The sequence below is a fragment of the Apteryx rowi genome, unplaced genomic scaffold (assembly GCF_003343035.1).
Source record: "Apteryx rowi isolate R43461 unplaced genomic scaffold, aptRow1 scaffold_413, whole genome shotgun sequence".
Classification (NCBI taxonomy): Eukaryota; Metazoa; Chordata; class Aves; order Apterygiformes; family Apterygidae; genus Apteryx; species Apteryx rowi.
The window spans coordinates 343,560-360,042 of record NW_020450645.1 but is presented as its reverse complement, the minus strand read 5'-3'; the positions used below and the strand labels follow the sequence as shown (position 1 = coordinate 360,042).

At 41.6% G+C, this 16,483-nt stretch overlaps 1 protein-coding gene across 1 annotated transcript in view; it reads left to right on the top strand.

Moving 5' to 3' along the window:
• Positions 1-14,285, top strand: part of DPT (dermatopontin) — a 28,293-nt gene extending 14,008 nt beyond the window's left edge. Inside the window, exons 3-4 of the mRNA XM_026075919.1 lie at positions 8,382-8,489; positions 14,219-14,285. Coding sequence (XP_025931704.1) covers positions 8,382-8,489; positions 14,219-14,285 — 175 coding nt within the window. The remainder of the gene's footprint in view (positions 1-8,381; positions 8,490-14,218) is intronic.
• Positions 14,286-16,483: the final 2,198 nt, after the last annotated feature.

Genomic DNA, 16,483 nt, shown 5'->3' with positions numbered 1-16,483 from the left:
ATAATGTGCTAGTGTGAAACTCCATGCCCTGGAACCACTTTTACTACTACAGATGCAGTTTGTCAGAACTGCTAAATTTCCGTGTTCAGGAACTAAACTTTCAACGCCTTAAGCCCAGTGGCTCTCACTCACAACCCCACTTTCATTGGCATTTCCAAGTTATTGCCACAAAACCTAGTTAAGACATCACACTTGTCTGTATCTTGCACTGTTTGCCTAAGATGCATTTGCAACAGAGTCTGCGTTTCTGAACAATCTGCAAAGCAGCTCTAGCCTATCATTGGTAGTACATCAAAATGTTTATACATATAAAATATAATAAAAATGTGTGTGCGTATATAGTACCATAATTTATTACAGTTTCTGCCCAAGCCTATAATGGTATTTCCTTCTGTTCCAGAAACTAGTTGTCAACAAACTGTCTGTGGAGAAATGGCTATTAACATGCTGCTGACTCCTGTTTCTTGGTTGAAGCAGCTTAATTTCATGCAAAGGCATCTATCAATTTATGACTATGTGGAAAAGTAGTATCAGGAAAATATGAAATGACTGTGGTGCCTCATGGATCATGTGTGATGCACAGGAAAATCCATACTAAAAGACAGTCCACACTGCAGAATTTCTTAGAGCCTTGAATTTTAGCTTGCAATGAATCTCTCATTATGGAACCAAATGCAGGCAGAAAGGCATTTTTAAGGAAAACTAACAGTACTGAGGCGTAAAAAAACTTTTTGTTTTAAATTAGTGTTTTCATCATGGGTATTTAATCCCTTCCTTTTCCAGATGTCTCCTCACATGGATCTTTGGTAAATATATAAGTAGTAAGAGAAGTGATCTTTATTTATGGTTTCTCTTGGATCTTCTCTTTCAGGAGACCCATGCAGGAGTATATTCCTGCTGAAGTGAACTTTTCTTCCCTAAAAGGAATAAAGACAGTTTTCTCCCATGCAGATTAGCCACACAAATGGTTTGTTAGAATTTGACCCAGCTTTTAGAGCTGGAACATTCCTTTCTGTATTTTTTGAGTCCTGATGCTACTTATTGGAATACTAATTTATGGTACCATTATGCTAACTGAAACTCACACTTAAGCACTTTGCTTAACTTAAGCACATAGTTAAAGCCAAACACATGCTTAAAGGACTTTGCTTGAGTAGTGTCTATATCCTTACTCTTAGAGTCCAGCAGTTATGTTTCACAGCTCCTCTTCTCACCATTAATTCACAGTTTAGCTGCACAGTGAGCCCATCCTGCAAATAATTATACTAATCTTTTGCATTCTCATAGTTTTGCACTTGTTATTTTTAATTTTTTTTTACAAGTACTTGATTTCCTTCCTCACCATGCCAAGTCTTGTCATGGATTCTGCATATTTTTACCATACTGAAAATAATTAACATTCCTCACAGGAGGCAGAAAAGCTCCAATTATTTTACCTGGCTATAGAATGCTACTGCAGTAAAATAAACTGAATGGTTATCTAAATCATAAAGCAGCAAATCCCTTGCAGATGTGGAGACAGTGTTATTAAATAGTCCCATTGGACCTCAGATTTTTCTCTTTGCAGGGAAATTGAAAGCTTGATTCCATACTCTCAAAAGCAAACACATGTCACAGAGCAGGCCCATGTCTGCACAAACTGTTTATGACTGTTTCCCCTCTCCAAACAACCAGCAGTCCAAGTGTCAGAATGTCTGTCTGGAGCTCTGGCTGCTCTCTGTCACTGTGACATTGTCCAGGCAACAATTACATTTTCCAAGAGCTATGGGGCTTAAAGAACTTATTTGTTTCCTTGCCTCAACCTGCTACCAAAGCCATACTGATATTGAGATTCTGAGCAGGCTTCTACGGGATTGCCAGCAGCACAGATATCATTCCAGGAGGTGAATTCAGAATAGATGTGGTGGAAACAAACACTTCTAGGCAATCCAATCCCTGTACCCCTGCTTTTTTAAAGGTATTTTATTGATTTTATTGTTATCCTAGCAGAAACAACCTTACAGTTCTATCTCCAGGGCCATCCTTCAGACACCTCATATTAAACACATTCACTTAACCCTGGGAAGTTGGCTAATGTTATTTCAGCCATGTCTTTCTTGAGGAATGGGCAGAAGGTGTCCTGAGCTTTCAGCTGCTACTGTTATTTGTATTACACTGCTTCTTGTAGGCCTCCACGAAGAGCTGTGGTCCCACTGTGTTGGCCACAAGGCTCCTTAGCTCCTGTGAGAGTTTATGGTCTCACTAGATCAGAGCCTAAAGAGAAGCACAATGATGTGCCTAGGCTCACAGCGTACATTGGAAGCAGCAGTGGAGCCTGAAATCAATCCAGAAATGCATGTGACGTGGCCATATAAGAAAACTGCTCACCTCTACAAGAGCTCCAGGATATCTCTAGTTCCCTGGCAGCCCGGCAGTCCTGGATCTCTACTATGAACGTGGGCAGGCTTTCCTATAGACACTTTACTAAGACCTGCTTTGGCTTTTCAGCACAACATGCTTGTTAAAAGGGGATGCCCACTGTCTGCCAGCTAGAGAAACAATTGACGCTGATTAAAGGGGCATTTAATTCCCATGTTCGGTGAATGTGACATACCAGCTCATGGCTCTTGAAACAAAATTCTCCTTTAGGAAAGCCATACTCTTCAAGCAATTATAAATAACATCTGAAGCAATATGGCCACTCATGGGACACTTCTTGTCCTCAAAGATCACAAAGTCAATGTCAAAGCTTATGCTTCCCTCTTGAAATGAATCAGTTCCTTCTTTTGGCACTTGCTTTGTTAAAGGAAAAGTTCAGCAGTGAGGAGGAAAAGAAAGGTTAAAGAGCAGCCATTCATCTTGCTAGCATAATAGTTGTGCAAGAACAGAAAAGGGTAAGGCACTCTGAAACAATGCATTTACCATTAGGGAATAAGTATATTCAACAGCTGGAGCAGGAAACGAGCTCTACGACTGACTATTTTTGATCTTTTTAGATTTCTTTTCTCTGCTTGATATCTGAAGACAATGCATACTCACAAGTCCCCATTTACTTCAGTAAGGTGAGGGTTGTAAAACACTAATAAGGCCATCGGTGTTACTCTAGCTCTTTATCTGTGAAAAAGAGATTCATGATAACTGCCTCTGAAGTCAGTCCTTAAAGAGTGTTAAGAAGCACTGTAGATTATTACAACATTCTTCTCAGTGCTGAATAAATAACCCTGTGTCTTCTATTAATCCCTAGCACACTAATTCTTCACTATGGAGAATAAATAAGATATTGCTACTTTCAAACTAAAATAATAACAGTAATCCTGTTACAGATTTAATGTCTTTAATGATGCCTTTTTCTTCAATACATTTTCTGCCCTAAGCAAGATTTATGGGATTACGCTAAAGTACATTTATAAAGCGTGGGGCGGGGGGCAACCAGTCAGAAGAGAAGGCATCCTAGATCAACTGCACTAGGTAAAAATCCCATTATGAAAACACCCTTTTCTGTCAGGTGTTCCTGCCTTTCTCCACACACATGCCAAACCACTTACATTCCCTCTCACAAGCTTTTTTTCCAGCCCTTACAGCAGAATTTCCTGCCTTCTGCTCTCTCAGCAACACCACTATTGCTCCAAATATCTCATGTGCAAATGCCGTACCCTTAATACTAACCTGAAGTAGATTTGTAAAGCGGAAGCAAAATTCCTCTATTTTCTGTACTAATTCTTGCAAACGGATCATTCAGATGAAGAGACTACCACTGGACAAAGTTCTCACATTGCTATTTCCTCTCCTCTGCAAGCCCTTCCCCAAATTTAACACTTCTGGGCCCATCCAGGTTAAGGATACAATCCCACTGACATGCAGCTTGCTGGCCTCTATGCTGGTCCCCTACCTCCTCAGGGTTCATTTGGCCCCAAACTATTCAGTGTCTAGGTGCCGTGATCAACGTAACGCAGGTCTCATGGCTGTCTCTGTTCAAGGGTTGTCCCTCATCTGCTCTCTCAGGCTCCAATAGCACCACTGCTTGGTCCCAGAGGCCTTAGATCACCCCAAAGGGCAGCAGCAGCTTCATCTCAGCACTTGGCAATTCCCAGGCTCCTCGGTGCTCCCCTAGCCCAGGCGTTTTTGCTAACAGGTCAGTGCTAGAAGCACTTACAGGGCTCTCATTCAGGCTGCTGCAGATGGGTCTTTCCAAACTTATCCTTGCTCTTCCAGACTGCCTTGGACTGGCAAATTCTCACCAACTATGGTAAAGAGCGCCTCTTTTCACTTGTGTCATGACTCCCCGTGGGTCATGTAAGCCACATGTGGCTTACAAATGCTACCACATTCGTAAATAAATTGCCTGCAAATCACTGGTGGTCTGTAGGGCTCTGGTAGGTGGTGCACAGTTGATATGCAGCATTGCATTAGGGAGTAAAACACATAGTATTTTCAGTTGAAAGTTCAATACTAAGGTTACACACTAAGCTACAAGAAATGCTGAGGGAGCCAAGGACTTGTCCTGGGCAGACTGCTTTGAGAAGACCTTTAGCTGTTGAGTTAAATGAACTTTCTCCCTTCCAAGTACTGAATACCCCTATGCTATCAATGCTAGAGCTTGATTTCTCAGTGCTGATATTTTTTGTAAGACACAGCCTCAGGACTCCAAAAATGGGGATAACAGATAAGGGCTGGTTAACAGCACAAAATCCTGTGATATGGATAATGAGTTGCATTTCCTTCTAAAGGCTCTCACGCAATCCAGCTGACCTTGGGATGCACGGGCTTCAGGGAACGGTTACATAAATGAGTACGGCAAACATCAAAGAGAACAGAATTAGACAAATGAATTTGAACATTGCTTTCCTAGCACTATTTACATTTTTTCTCTCCAGAACAAAAGGAGTTAGTAGGCATCTCTCCATCTTACAAGACAAACTGCAGAACAGCTCAAATCCCCATATCATTTGTTTTGGTAATTTTCATACATTTGCTTTTTGAACATGTCTTATTGGAGGAGCCATGAAAGGCTGAATGGTAATGTGGAGAAGTTAGTAGAGAGAAGAGGAGAGCAGGCAGAAAGAAAAGGGAGGGAAGCTAAATGCAGACTTTCCCTACCACATCCCTTCACTTCAGAATAACACCACCTACTTCTGAGAAACATCCTTGAGACCTTTCACAGTAATTCTTGAGCACATCATGAGATTTACTTTTTAACTGAAAGACTCATGAAACTACTTCAAGGGACTGACTCAGTTACTTCATTTCTGCCTCTGAGTGGGGCTAAAAGCAGCTTTTAAATCTCATGCTTTGCACAGTCTACCCTGCCCAGCATATAGTGCTGGTCAAGATTACAGAACATTTTCCTTGCTGAAAGCCAAACAGATGTTTGAAACACATTTGGTGGAACATATACATGCATCTCAGTGTTTTTCTCAAAATAATAGCCAAAAACTCCCTAAACCCAACAGTCCGGAGTTGATGGAGAAATGCGAAATCAAATACTAGCCCATATCTGGTCCCCATGCCACAGGTCCCAAATGCCTGCCATGACCTAGGCATCTTCCAAGACGCCTTCCAAGTCTGTGCTAGCAGACACTCACACTACAAATTAGTAAACTAAACGTAGGGACTTTCCTCTGGCACAGGAGGCAGCCATCCTATTAAACTTTCTTACCCTCCAAAACAGGGTGGCCGCATTCTGCCTGTTGCGAATGGTACCTTGCTTACGCTAACACCCAAATGGTGAGTAGTCTACAGTAGTGCTAGGTGGTCTGGGCCAAAACAGTCCAGAGGATTGTCCTAACAATTTACCAGTCTGGGCAATCGAGTTCTAGTGCCCAAAACATTTTCTAGTGTTAATTAACTAGCATAGATGTTTACAGTTTCTCTTGGCCTCTGGCTACAGATCCAGAAATACCCTCAAGTTCCCAGATTCAGATCCTTGCCTTCACTGAGGTGTGACTCAGGCACACAGCAGGTCCTCCTCAAGACCTCAGTATCGGAGGAAAGAAAATGGTAAAATACAAACCAGGTAGCAAAGGACAGTCTTTGTGGACTCTAGCCCTATGGCATTCACACTGCAGCTCCTGACATGGAGTACTGAGCCCTGAAAGCAGCTCTTTGCCAACTGGAGGGTTTCCAGCAAACTAGTCCCTATATACCTAGGGACCGGTTTATACTCAGGTTAATGGCTTTTATAGGGCCATAAAAGTGCACTAGAGATTCAGGTCATAGGCTGTCTAGCCTAGGTAAAAAAGTATTCAAAGGTCAGCTATAACTGTCTGACACTGACAAGTATATTCAGGAACATGAGGTGAGATGTCCTGAATGCAAAAATGATACTGTCAGCCTTCAGTCAAAATAATGGAGAAAGTAGGTTTGCCATGGTTTCACATATTTATGTGACAAACTTTACAGTCTAGGAAAACCTACCAGCATACTTGGCACAGTGAGAAAGGGCTTTCTGTAATGCTTTTATTTATTCTCTTGGTCTGGACCTGCCCCAGTTCCCTTAAAATCTATAGGGGCCTCATTTTGGACATTCATTGGAGCTGGACTGAAAAGTGTGGCTCTAATTTTCCCACTTCCAGAGCATAGTGATGACTCTGTCCTGTCTGACTAAACATCCATCTTAACAATTGCCTGTGTATGCAGCTTTTTCTGTTCCTCCTAGCCTGCGGCAGCTGTCTGTACGACCTGTGAAATATTGCTGTTCAATTCTTATCAACAGCACCAGGAGGGCTCTGCTAATCCCTGGGCCCTTGGTCAGAGCCCTGACAATGGGTGCTGCAACCAGGCCTGGCCCTCTGCTTCCCAAACGCACTTGGGCATGGGCGCTCTCATATTACAACCATTAATTCACCTAATGATTGCCATGGCCAAAGGACAGGACACAGGAAACTGAGAGAAGTTCAGCGAAGTTAACTGTTGAGACTTAGGGATCATGTCAGAATTTCACACTCAGTCTCATTTTTCATTTGTCAAGGAATAATGATTTGTTAGGAATGATGTTCCAACTAGGTGATGGCTTTCTTCCATTTTCAAAAGCTGAAAATGACCTGTATTTAAGTCACATCTGCTTTGCAAAGAAGACGTCAGCCACATAAGAATGGGGTAAACAAAGTGATGAAAAATACAGTAAAATATGCAGACACTGGTAACAATTACGGAGTATTTTTTTGTTCTAGTGAGTAGAAGAAAGCAGCCTACCTAATACAGTGTATACCAGAGTCCCTCAGTTTTCATGTAAGCTTTGACTTTCTCAGTACTTCAACAGCTACCAGTTTAGGGCCCAAATACCCCCAAAATATCTAATTTTAAAAACTTTAAACCATCCCAATAATTGTACTGCTAATGAGCAAAATATTTAAGCATGTGCTCAAATTCAACTTATTTAACAAAATGTAAACATATAAATGAGTCCTTCGATGGGGTGGGCTAGGATCACCTTCAAGCATCATTCAAGTCCTTCTGCTGGGCTGAATTAGATCAGAAAACCAGATGTCAGGATTTCTGCAAAGGCATCTTAACCTTGTTAATCTTAATAGGAGTTTAGCCATTCATTTCAATGGAGACAGCATTTCCCTTACAGGGAACCTGATTCTTCCCCGTGCAACTCTGAAGTGAAGCTGATACAACTCCATTAGCAACTCCCACATAAAATGGTGTAATGCGGGGAAAGATTGTGCTGAGTTTCGATTCCTGACCTCTAACACAACGTTGACCTAAAATACTGGTCAAGGTCCCAGCCCCTCCCTACAACTGTCCATTAACCTATAAAATGTCTGTAAAACCAAGTCCAGTATTACTTGTTATTTCCCAGGGGAGCAGAAACAATTATGTGATTAATGTATGCAGAAGCACGTTGAGTGTCTTAGATAAAAACACTTTGAGTTTCTTAGATAAAATACACTGCCAAAAAAATATGGTCCAAGCCATTATTTTTAAATTACAAGCTAGGCTGAAAGTGGAAAGAACAAAGAGGAATGGATTAATTGCTATGTTCATTTAATAAAATTCATAAATACTTGTAGTTATTTAACTTGGCAACAGCTACAGCACTACAGTAGCAAACCAAACAGACTGACAAGAAGCCAGAAAAAATCCCTGCAACAAAGACATAAGTAGTAGACAAGCTTTAAATTCTTGTTCAGGCTGCTTTTCTCCTAAAATTGCAGACATATGTATATATAATATTCCAACCTGCTCTTAATAATTCTAAATTTACTTAAATTATTCAAATAGCTACATAGAAGAGAAATGAAAGTAGAGTATGGATAAGACTGCATCTTGTGGTGCTGTTAAGAAATAAGAACTTTCAACGAAACCAAAGAAAAATCTACTGTTTGAGTTGCATTTAGTCAACTGGACTTTTTTACAAGATGGTCAATTATTTTTTCTTCTTCTTCCTTAATGTAAAGGTTAACAACAGAATATCCTGGACACTATGGAGAAGATATGGACATGATGATGTATACTTATGACCATTATATCCGTGGGGCAACCACAACTTTCTCTGCTGTGGACAGGTTTGCTTTTTAGCTCTGTTTTACTAGAGATTTTTTTAAAAGGCTCTCCCTTTCCTATTTCCCCCAAGTAGTGCATGGCTACAGGTCATCAGCTGTGGTATTCAGCATCAGGCTAGTACTTCTGAGGACCAAAGTCCACAATGCATGTGGCTAATTATCCAGGGTGGTGTACAAGGAAAAGGAGATCTTCATGCACCATGGGATTATCTGCCATGTCCTTCTGAGTATGAAAAATACAGTGGTGGTAGGCTTAGCTAAACCTGAGCTCCACAAAATATAACACTGCTTCAGTTTGTTTCTCACCTGCCTCTAGCTACAGCATCCTTTCTCTAGCCCTGTGAAAGTCCAACCTGGAATGCTTTGCCCTTTCAGGGGATGAAGGGCTTATTTTGGCTCACACTTCTTGACAGAGAAGCACGGAATCTGCCAGCATGCAAAGATGAGACCATACAAACTGCAATCTGAATGTTATAAAATGCCCAGTCTTTGCAACTGAAGCATTGCAACACAGGTCTAAACAGATTTGAGGCCACACCAGGAATTAAAATTAATGCAATGCACACTTATTCCTTTCCAGGGAATGAGTTCATTACTTTCTCTTGTTCAGTCCCAGTGATATTTGTCATCAGTTGTTCCTCTTGAGTGAGGCTCTATGGATAGTAAAGTTGTAGTCATGCCAACAGATGCATAGGTGCCCTGCTCAGTTAAAAAGAAGCAACTCTCCTTCTCTAATATATACAATTGCGAAGTTGTAAAGTGGACTACACATAAACCCAACAGTGCCGTCTGTCTGGAACTACAGAGATCCTAATGCAGCAGGTCTGAGCAGAGCGTGAGCACTCACAGAGATCTGAATGTGGGAAGAGGGCCCTGACTCCTTCATCTCTCACTGACTGCTAATTCATCAACCATGTGAGCTATTTCATTACTGATGTTTCTTTCAGACACCACAGTCCAGTATATTAAAACATTTGTTATCAAACACAACACAGATAGCAAGTCAAGGTGCACTGCACCAGCCAGTTGTTGCCAAGAATGGCTGAGAGAGAAGAGGAGACAGAGGAGGGAGAAATGGGGCTTCAAACACACCAATATTGAGAGCTGCCTCCAATGCTGTCCAAAGGAGCTGAGCTGTTTTGGTCACTCTGATGTTCTCAGCTTGCCAGAGTTTGCTAGGGTTTCTCTGAACCAAAAAATTACCTAAAATAAGGAGGCCTTTCCAGAAATGATATCACACTGTCAAACTGTTGCAGATCAAGAATTTGTAATTTTCTGATTTAAATTCATTAGCTTGTTTATTACCAACTGGAAGTTGCATGTACACATTATTCCTACAAGTGGAAGAATAGCTTTCACAGTTGGTTGACTCAAAGGTATCTCCCCTTCCTGTGGATAAAGAAGACACAAAGCTGCAAGGTATTTTCCTATACTGGGATTTTCTCTTATATATTCCTCAGTGCTGCTGTTATCCCTGGTTCCTCATAGCCCTTGCAGAGAGCAGGAGAGATACTGCAGACAGTGAGCTCTCTGCAGCTGGATTCTAGCCATCACCTGACCAGTGTAATGTCAGGAATCACACAAATGAGTCTGGAAAACAGAGCAGTTTAGGCAACCAGTACCTCCGAGCAGACACACATGTGTGACTACCAAAGGCTTAACATATCTTTCAGAATGAGGTGACAGTGTGGGACTGGCCAAGAGCAGAGAGAGCATCATGGGGATGTTGGAAGTACAAGTCCTCACAGGTTACGGGATCACAGTATTTGGAAAGGGCAACAGCCACCACCATCTCTGTTCTACCACTGCTATGATGGTAGAGATGAACCTGCAATAGCAGCAGGTGAAAACTATGGAGAAAATATTTTATCAATGCAATCTGGGAAACTCTTCTGACCTAATGTACTTGCTGGACTGCAGCTTCCAGAATAATTAAAACCAGCTTGTTCTGTCCTAGTGTACCAAACAAAAAGATTTCCTGTGATGCCAGTTTGTAATTCAGACTCACGCAGTAACTCTCATGAAGAGTGTGCATGCAAAAGTATACAAAGTTTGTCTTCCTAAATGGTTCTTCGCAGCTGGCTGAGGCAGAATAGGAGGAAGAAATGCTATTCCCAGTCCCAGCCTGCCCGAAGCAGACGCATGTGCAGCTTGTCTGCTTGCACATGCCGTAGATTTTGAGCTTGCTTTTCATTTTCAAGCACATTAAACCTGTGTCCCTACTATTTACTCCATGTCAGGCAATGCTCTTGGGCTAACAAGAAGCACAAAATAAAGTCTCTGAAGCTATTTTAGTGTAAGCTCTCCTAATCACTTCAAGCAGTTGGGTATTTTTAGACTTTTTGAATTAGCTTGCAGAAATCATATCCTCCCCTCCTACTTCCTAAGACAGCACATTACTGGGGTCACTGCTGATGTGCAGATACTTGAGAGAGCACGTAATGACTCTGGCGAATGCTCCAGAAAGCTAAGAAAGATGTCAGATTAATTTCCATGCCTGTGTATTGTGAATGAATGATTGAGTTGTTTTTCATCATCAGAGGCCTAATGAGCTCATCTATGGAAAACAGGTTTTATGAGTGGTTAACATTCACATTTTTAGGCCCCATTTTAAACGGGTCAAAAAGGAGAAGGCAAACGTCTGTAAAGCAAGACAAAGGCATCTGGAAAGAATTAGCAGAGGTCTGGAAAATCTCTGGGAGCACATCTGGGAGCCTGGTGGTAATGTTGCTACAGACAGGATGAGCTATGGACATAAGTAAGGCAACGTTTGTAAGGGGAGGTAATATCTTTTATTAGACAGACTGATATAATCAAGTTTCAGAGATTTTTGCAGGTGGACACGAGATATGTGAAGTAGTTTGAAAACAATGGAAACTGCCCACACACACCTACATATTGTAAGCCCTTTGCAAAACAAGAATAGCTTCAGCCTGAACTCTGAAATCTGCTACGTGGTGATAGCATGGGCACCCTCGCAAAGCCTTGATATGAGGCTGTGATCTTGAGTTCAGCTCTTTCTGAGCACCACTGACCATTCATAGCCCAAGCCATGGTGAGCAGCTTGGACAGAAAGATGGGGGCTATCAGATGCACTTGGCATGTGCCCCAGCTTGCCCTTCACTGTGTAGTATAAAGTAGCATGTGCAGATTGCCCTAAGATGATTTCTTTTTTAAAACTGTTTTCTGTTCAATCTATTTGGGTGATCTGAGTAGCCAACAGTTTCTTAGTTGCTAGATCATCACTGAAAGATACATCAGCCCTCAGATATCCCAGCAGTAAGTGCATTTGAAATGCCTAGACAACTGGATACCTACAGGCTGAGCTGAGATAAATTGTCAGGTATTTTAGGTTTGTAGATTGAAACTTTTCCCTATAGCAGGAAAAACTCAAGTCTAATAGAACTGGGCACATGACAACTGGAGAGTAAAAGTGACAATTCGGTGTTGGCTCACCAAGCCAAGCAAAATGCATGAAATCAGTAATTTGGGGGGGGGGGGAAATCTATAAACTGGTGCTAAGGGTCTACAAAGACAGGCCCTTATATAGACTACATATGTAGAACCTTCATATATAGAGCACAGTAATGTTCATATGGTAATTCCCGAAGGAATCTGCACCCCCCCAGGGGGAAACTTCAAAGGATCTACAACTTGAAATAGGCTGATAAGCTATGGAATAAGCACACAACATCAATGGTGCAGAGTAATTCCCTGCATCCTGAAAAGTTGTAGGTATACTCTTAACTTCAAACATGAGTAGTACAAAAGAATACAAATTAAGACATGCATAAGACAGGCATTAAATGCATAAATCTATTGGCCATCACTCCTGTGCATATATGCTTAAGTATCTGAAAATCCAAGCTTAAATTAAAACTTCGGAGATAATTGTTTTAGAATTTTAGAGCATGTCATTGTTTCATTTGAATAGAATATATTTATTTCTAACAACCTGAGTTTTAACTTGACAACATCCTTTTTCAGAAAAATGACTGAACTTCAGCTTTTCAGATGAAAGTCTCCCTGATAATAGGTGCTAATATTGACCGGTAAAACCCTGTTAATCCACATAAATCATCTTTTTCCTCTGTATGGGTATCTGAGTGATCAAAAGAGTAATAAATATATTTTAAGAGCATGCACATAGCCCAAATGAGGACTACCTAAAATAAATCTAAAAATGAACTTTGCATTTCATTAACCTTTGTTAACAGTTTTATGAGGGAATGATAATTAAAACTCTCTAGGAAAGCCTAAAGAAAAAAGGACACAAAAGAAAAATAAAAACTCCGTAATCAACCTCAGACTTGCTGAGTAGGAGACAGACCCATTCCAAACAACACTCAGCATTAACTCATGAATTAGCAAAGAAAAATTCAATGAAAAAACTCAGTAAATGAAAGCTGAAATGAGAAGCTTTACACCTACGGAGAGCTTAAGGGTCAAATTATTCTTATTCCAGGGTAAATAGAGTCATCCAGGCAATGAAACCATAGAAGAAAGCAGGTGATACCCAAACCTCAGGCAGAGACACATCCCTGTCCTTAGTTAAGACTGACAGTCAGTCCTGCACCTGTCTCCACACTGCTTGGGGCTGGCCAGCACAAAGCGGGGACACAGGCAGGAGTCTTGCAGAGAGAGCTCCTGCCGAGCTGCTCCTGCAGCACTGCCCGTGCCATGTCTCAGGCTTAAGAGTTCACTGTTAGCAGAATCCAAACTTTCAGAGCCTTTGGAGAACTACCCATTACTACTTTAAATGACTGGTGCCATCTGCAAGTACTGTACTCTAGATCTAACTGCCAGAGTTACCCAGTACCAAACAGCTTAAACTGAGCAGCTGCATTGTGCATGCTCTGCTCCATGGCAAGATAATACTTGCTCCTCTGAACCATGCCTTTCTGTCAGGGAAAATGTAATGTACAATAAGCTAAGGCAGAAATTTTCAGGGTATTAGGTATTGGGCACTAAATCACTGGCCTCCACTCTTGCACCTTGCTGCTCCAGGCATGTTTCTTTTCACTAATGATTATTAGTTGGTATCATACTGCTCTCCTGAGAGAGAATTAAAACATCCAATTAGTCACAAAGCAGGAAGAGCATAAACTCTGCTTACACTAGTAAAAGTTACTCTGCCTCACATGTGACTGGTGGAGATCAAGGATGAGATGTGAATTTAATTTCCTTCACTTATTGATTCTTTCACATCTTTAACAAAGGTCACTAGCTAGAAGACCTATCAGTGAAGAAGAAAAGAAAAAAAAACAGGAATGATTTTGTTATGTGGATAACTTCCCACTTAGAAATGGTTTGAAGCTCACCCCAGCATTTCACTTTGTACATATTTCTGAGCAATACATCACATGGCAATAACTTTTGACTAGAACCATCCATTCCCTCTTGGTTTCCTTTCTGTTCAAAGCTGATTCAGGACTGATCACCATCAAGAGTCACTATCTTCTGAGAAATACTCAGAGACCTGATTACTCAGAGAGGTGATTTTCTTATCTTATTGGGGAGCGGGAGGGAATCACAACTTGCAGACATACTTAATCTCCTTCCGTCACACAAAAACCACAAAGCACTCAGAGGAAAGACAGGCTAAGGGCAGACAGATGTCTTTGTCGCTGTAATGTCTGGTGTAGAGTTGTTCTTCTCTGTACTGTCTTATCCTCTGCAGTTGCCCTTCATAGTCTCATTAACGCCTATGTTTTGTCTCTCTTCCCATACAGGGATCGTCAGTGGAAATTCATTGTCTGCAGGATGACAGAGTATGACTGCCCATTTCAAAATGCTTAAAAAGATTGAGTATCCCAAATTCGGAAAGCTTAGGGAGGGCTAGGGTGGGGAGAGGGTGGATGATTATGGGAGAAGGCCAATTAGGCTCACAAAAAAAGTACCCAGACTCATCAGCTGTCTGTTGAAGATAAAATTCTTCTTTGCCTCTGGAGCTATTAAATAAATTGCCATCCCACATGCTTGCAACAGCAATTTTGAAGAATTCCCTCAAACTGCACTGGCAGTTGCATCCCCCAACTAAAATTGGTGATGACATACACATGTTTATGACATACAAGTCTCTAACATATGCACAGTTACCTTATATATATATATATATATATACACACACACACACATATATATAGCCATTCTGAAAACATATGAACTTACTTTCACACAGCACCTTTGTATAAATTGCTTCCCAGAGCAAAGTCACTGCAAATGAGGTAGAAACATAATATAACCTTTCCAACATGCAATAGTCTTTCCTATCTTCTGCTTTTACTTAGAACCCAGTGATCTCTACCAGCTTCTTAGTAGCTGAAAGTGTGCTGAAAGCGGTATCAGTAGGTCTCTGACATACTGCATTTGGGGATACCTGTTACTGCTCTCGGTATAGCTGCACTGCTACAAATGCTTGTCTACACAGGGGAATTCCAGCTATGTACAGTAAGGGAAGATGTCAGTACCTGATTAAAATGAGAGTAGATACATCAATAAAAACAGAAGCCTAAGCCAGCTTTACTGAGATCCCAAGTCTCTTTTATATTGCCCTAAAAGTTCTCAATGCCATAACTACCCTGAGAGCACTAACCTGGGCAAACCCGGGGTAAGCCAGGCCATGCTCACTCTCAGTAAATGTGTATACTGTACCCATCAGGAGTCTACTTTTCAGGTGCATTGGGCTATCACCATAGATGCCTGCGTGACAATATTTTGCCTTGACAATATATTCTTGGCTCAGATCAGACAAGTAAAACTAATGACTTCAGATCACCTCAGTTCCTCCAGCTTACAGATCTCATTCCCTGAAAAGGATGATCTGACCAGGTTTCAAGACTGCACAGCACTTGTGCAGCTGTAATCCAACAAGAAAGATCACTGATCTTTTCTGGGAAGATCTGGGGTGGGACTTTTGTTCTTGAAGAAGCCAGAAGTCAGGGCTCAGTTCCTTAGCTTGTGAAGTCAATGACAAACTTACAGTGGCTTCAGTGGCACCTGCTCAAGGGCCATGAGGAACCCATGTACCAATTTCAGATTCTAAGCTTCACAGGAACAGTGGTGTTGGTCGGTCGGTTGGTTTCCATGTCCCAAGCAGTTTTAATATATTTATCAGCATACCTTCGAGTGTGAGCATTAAAACTACACTTGTCCAATAAAAGAATAATAGGTTTTGCACTGCTGTAGCCTTGTTCTTTCTTGATTATACTGTTCCTACAGTGACTCATTAATTTGCACACAAAAAAACCCTCAATCATTCTCAGAGACCATGAGGGTAATTAGGGAGTTTCTGTGACAGTCAGCAGCTGAGATAAGTTAAGTAGCAGTGGAAAGGAGCAGTTAAGAGGCCCAGGGAAGTAGGAGAAACTTTTTAGCTGACATTGGCAGGCGAAGGAAGCCAAGAGAGCTCCATACAAGACGATATTGGAGGAGAAGGCACTCACCCCAGAGGGATTTGATGGAAAAGGATAGGCACTATAATTAAGTAGGTAGGGATCATCTCTGGGAACTCCTGCCCTAGATGGACACCCAAACATTATGTAGTACATCCTTGTCCCTACACCACCTATAACATGATTACTTAGGCTGCTCTCAATTGTGTGCACACGCCATGTCTAATACGAAGGCACTGTGGGCTCATGGAGGCTTCTGAGGGGACAGTGCAAGATCAGCTTACACCAATCTAGATACACTGTGCTATGGAAAGGAGCAGTTCTGCTCTCTCATCCACTGGAGGCACAATTCATTCCTGCTCCTTTCCTTCTGCTAGCACTACTGCTCCTGGAGCCATATGGTCACAAGGATATCAGATAGCTCATCCAGAAGAAAAAAACATTTTTATGTTTGTTTTTTAGTAGTGTTACTTTTCAGCTGCATTAGGCCCCTGAGCCTGCTGACTCTGCAGCCATGAATATGCTCCAGCAGCACCGTGGAGGCAGCAGGAAAGGGGGCTGGTGGGAGTCCTTTTCAGCAACAGACACTGGCCATCTTAAGGT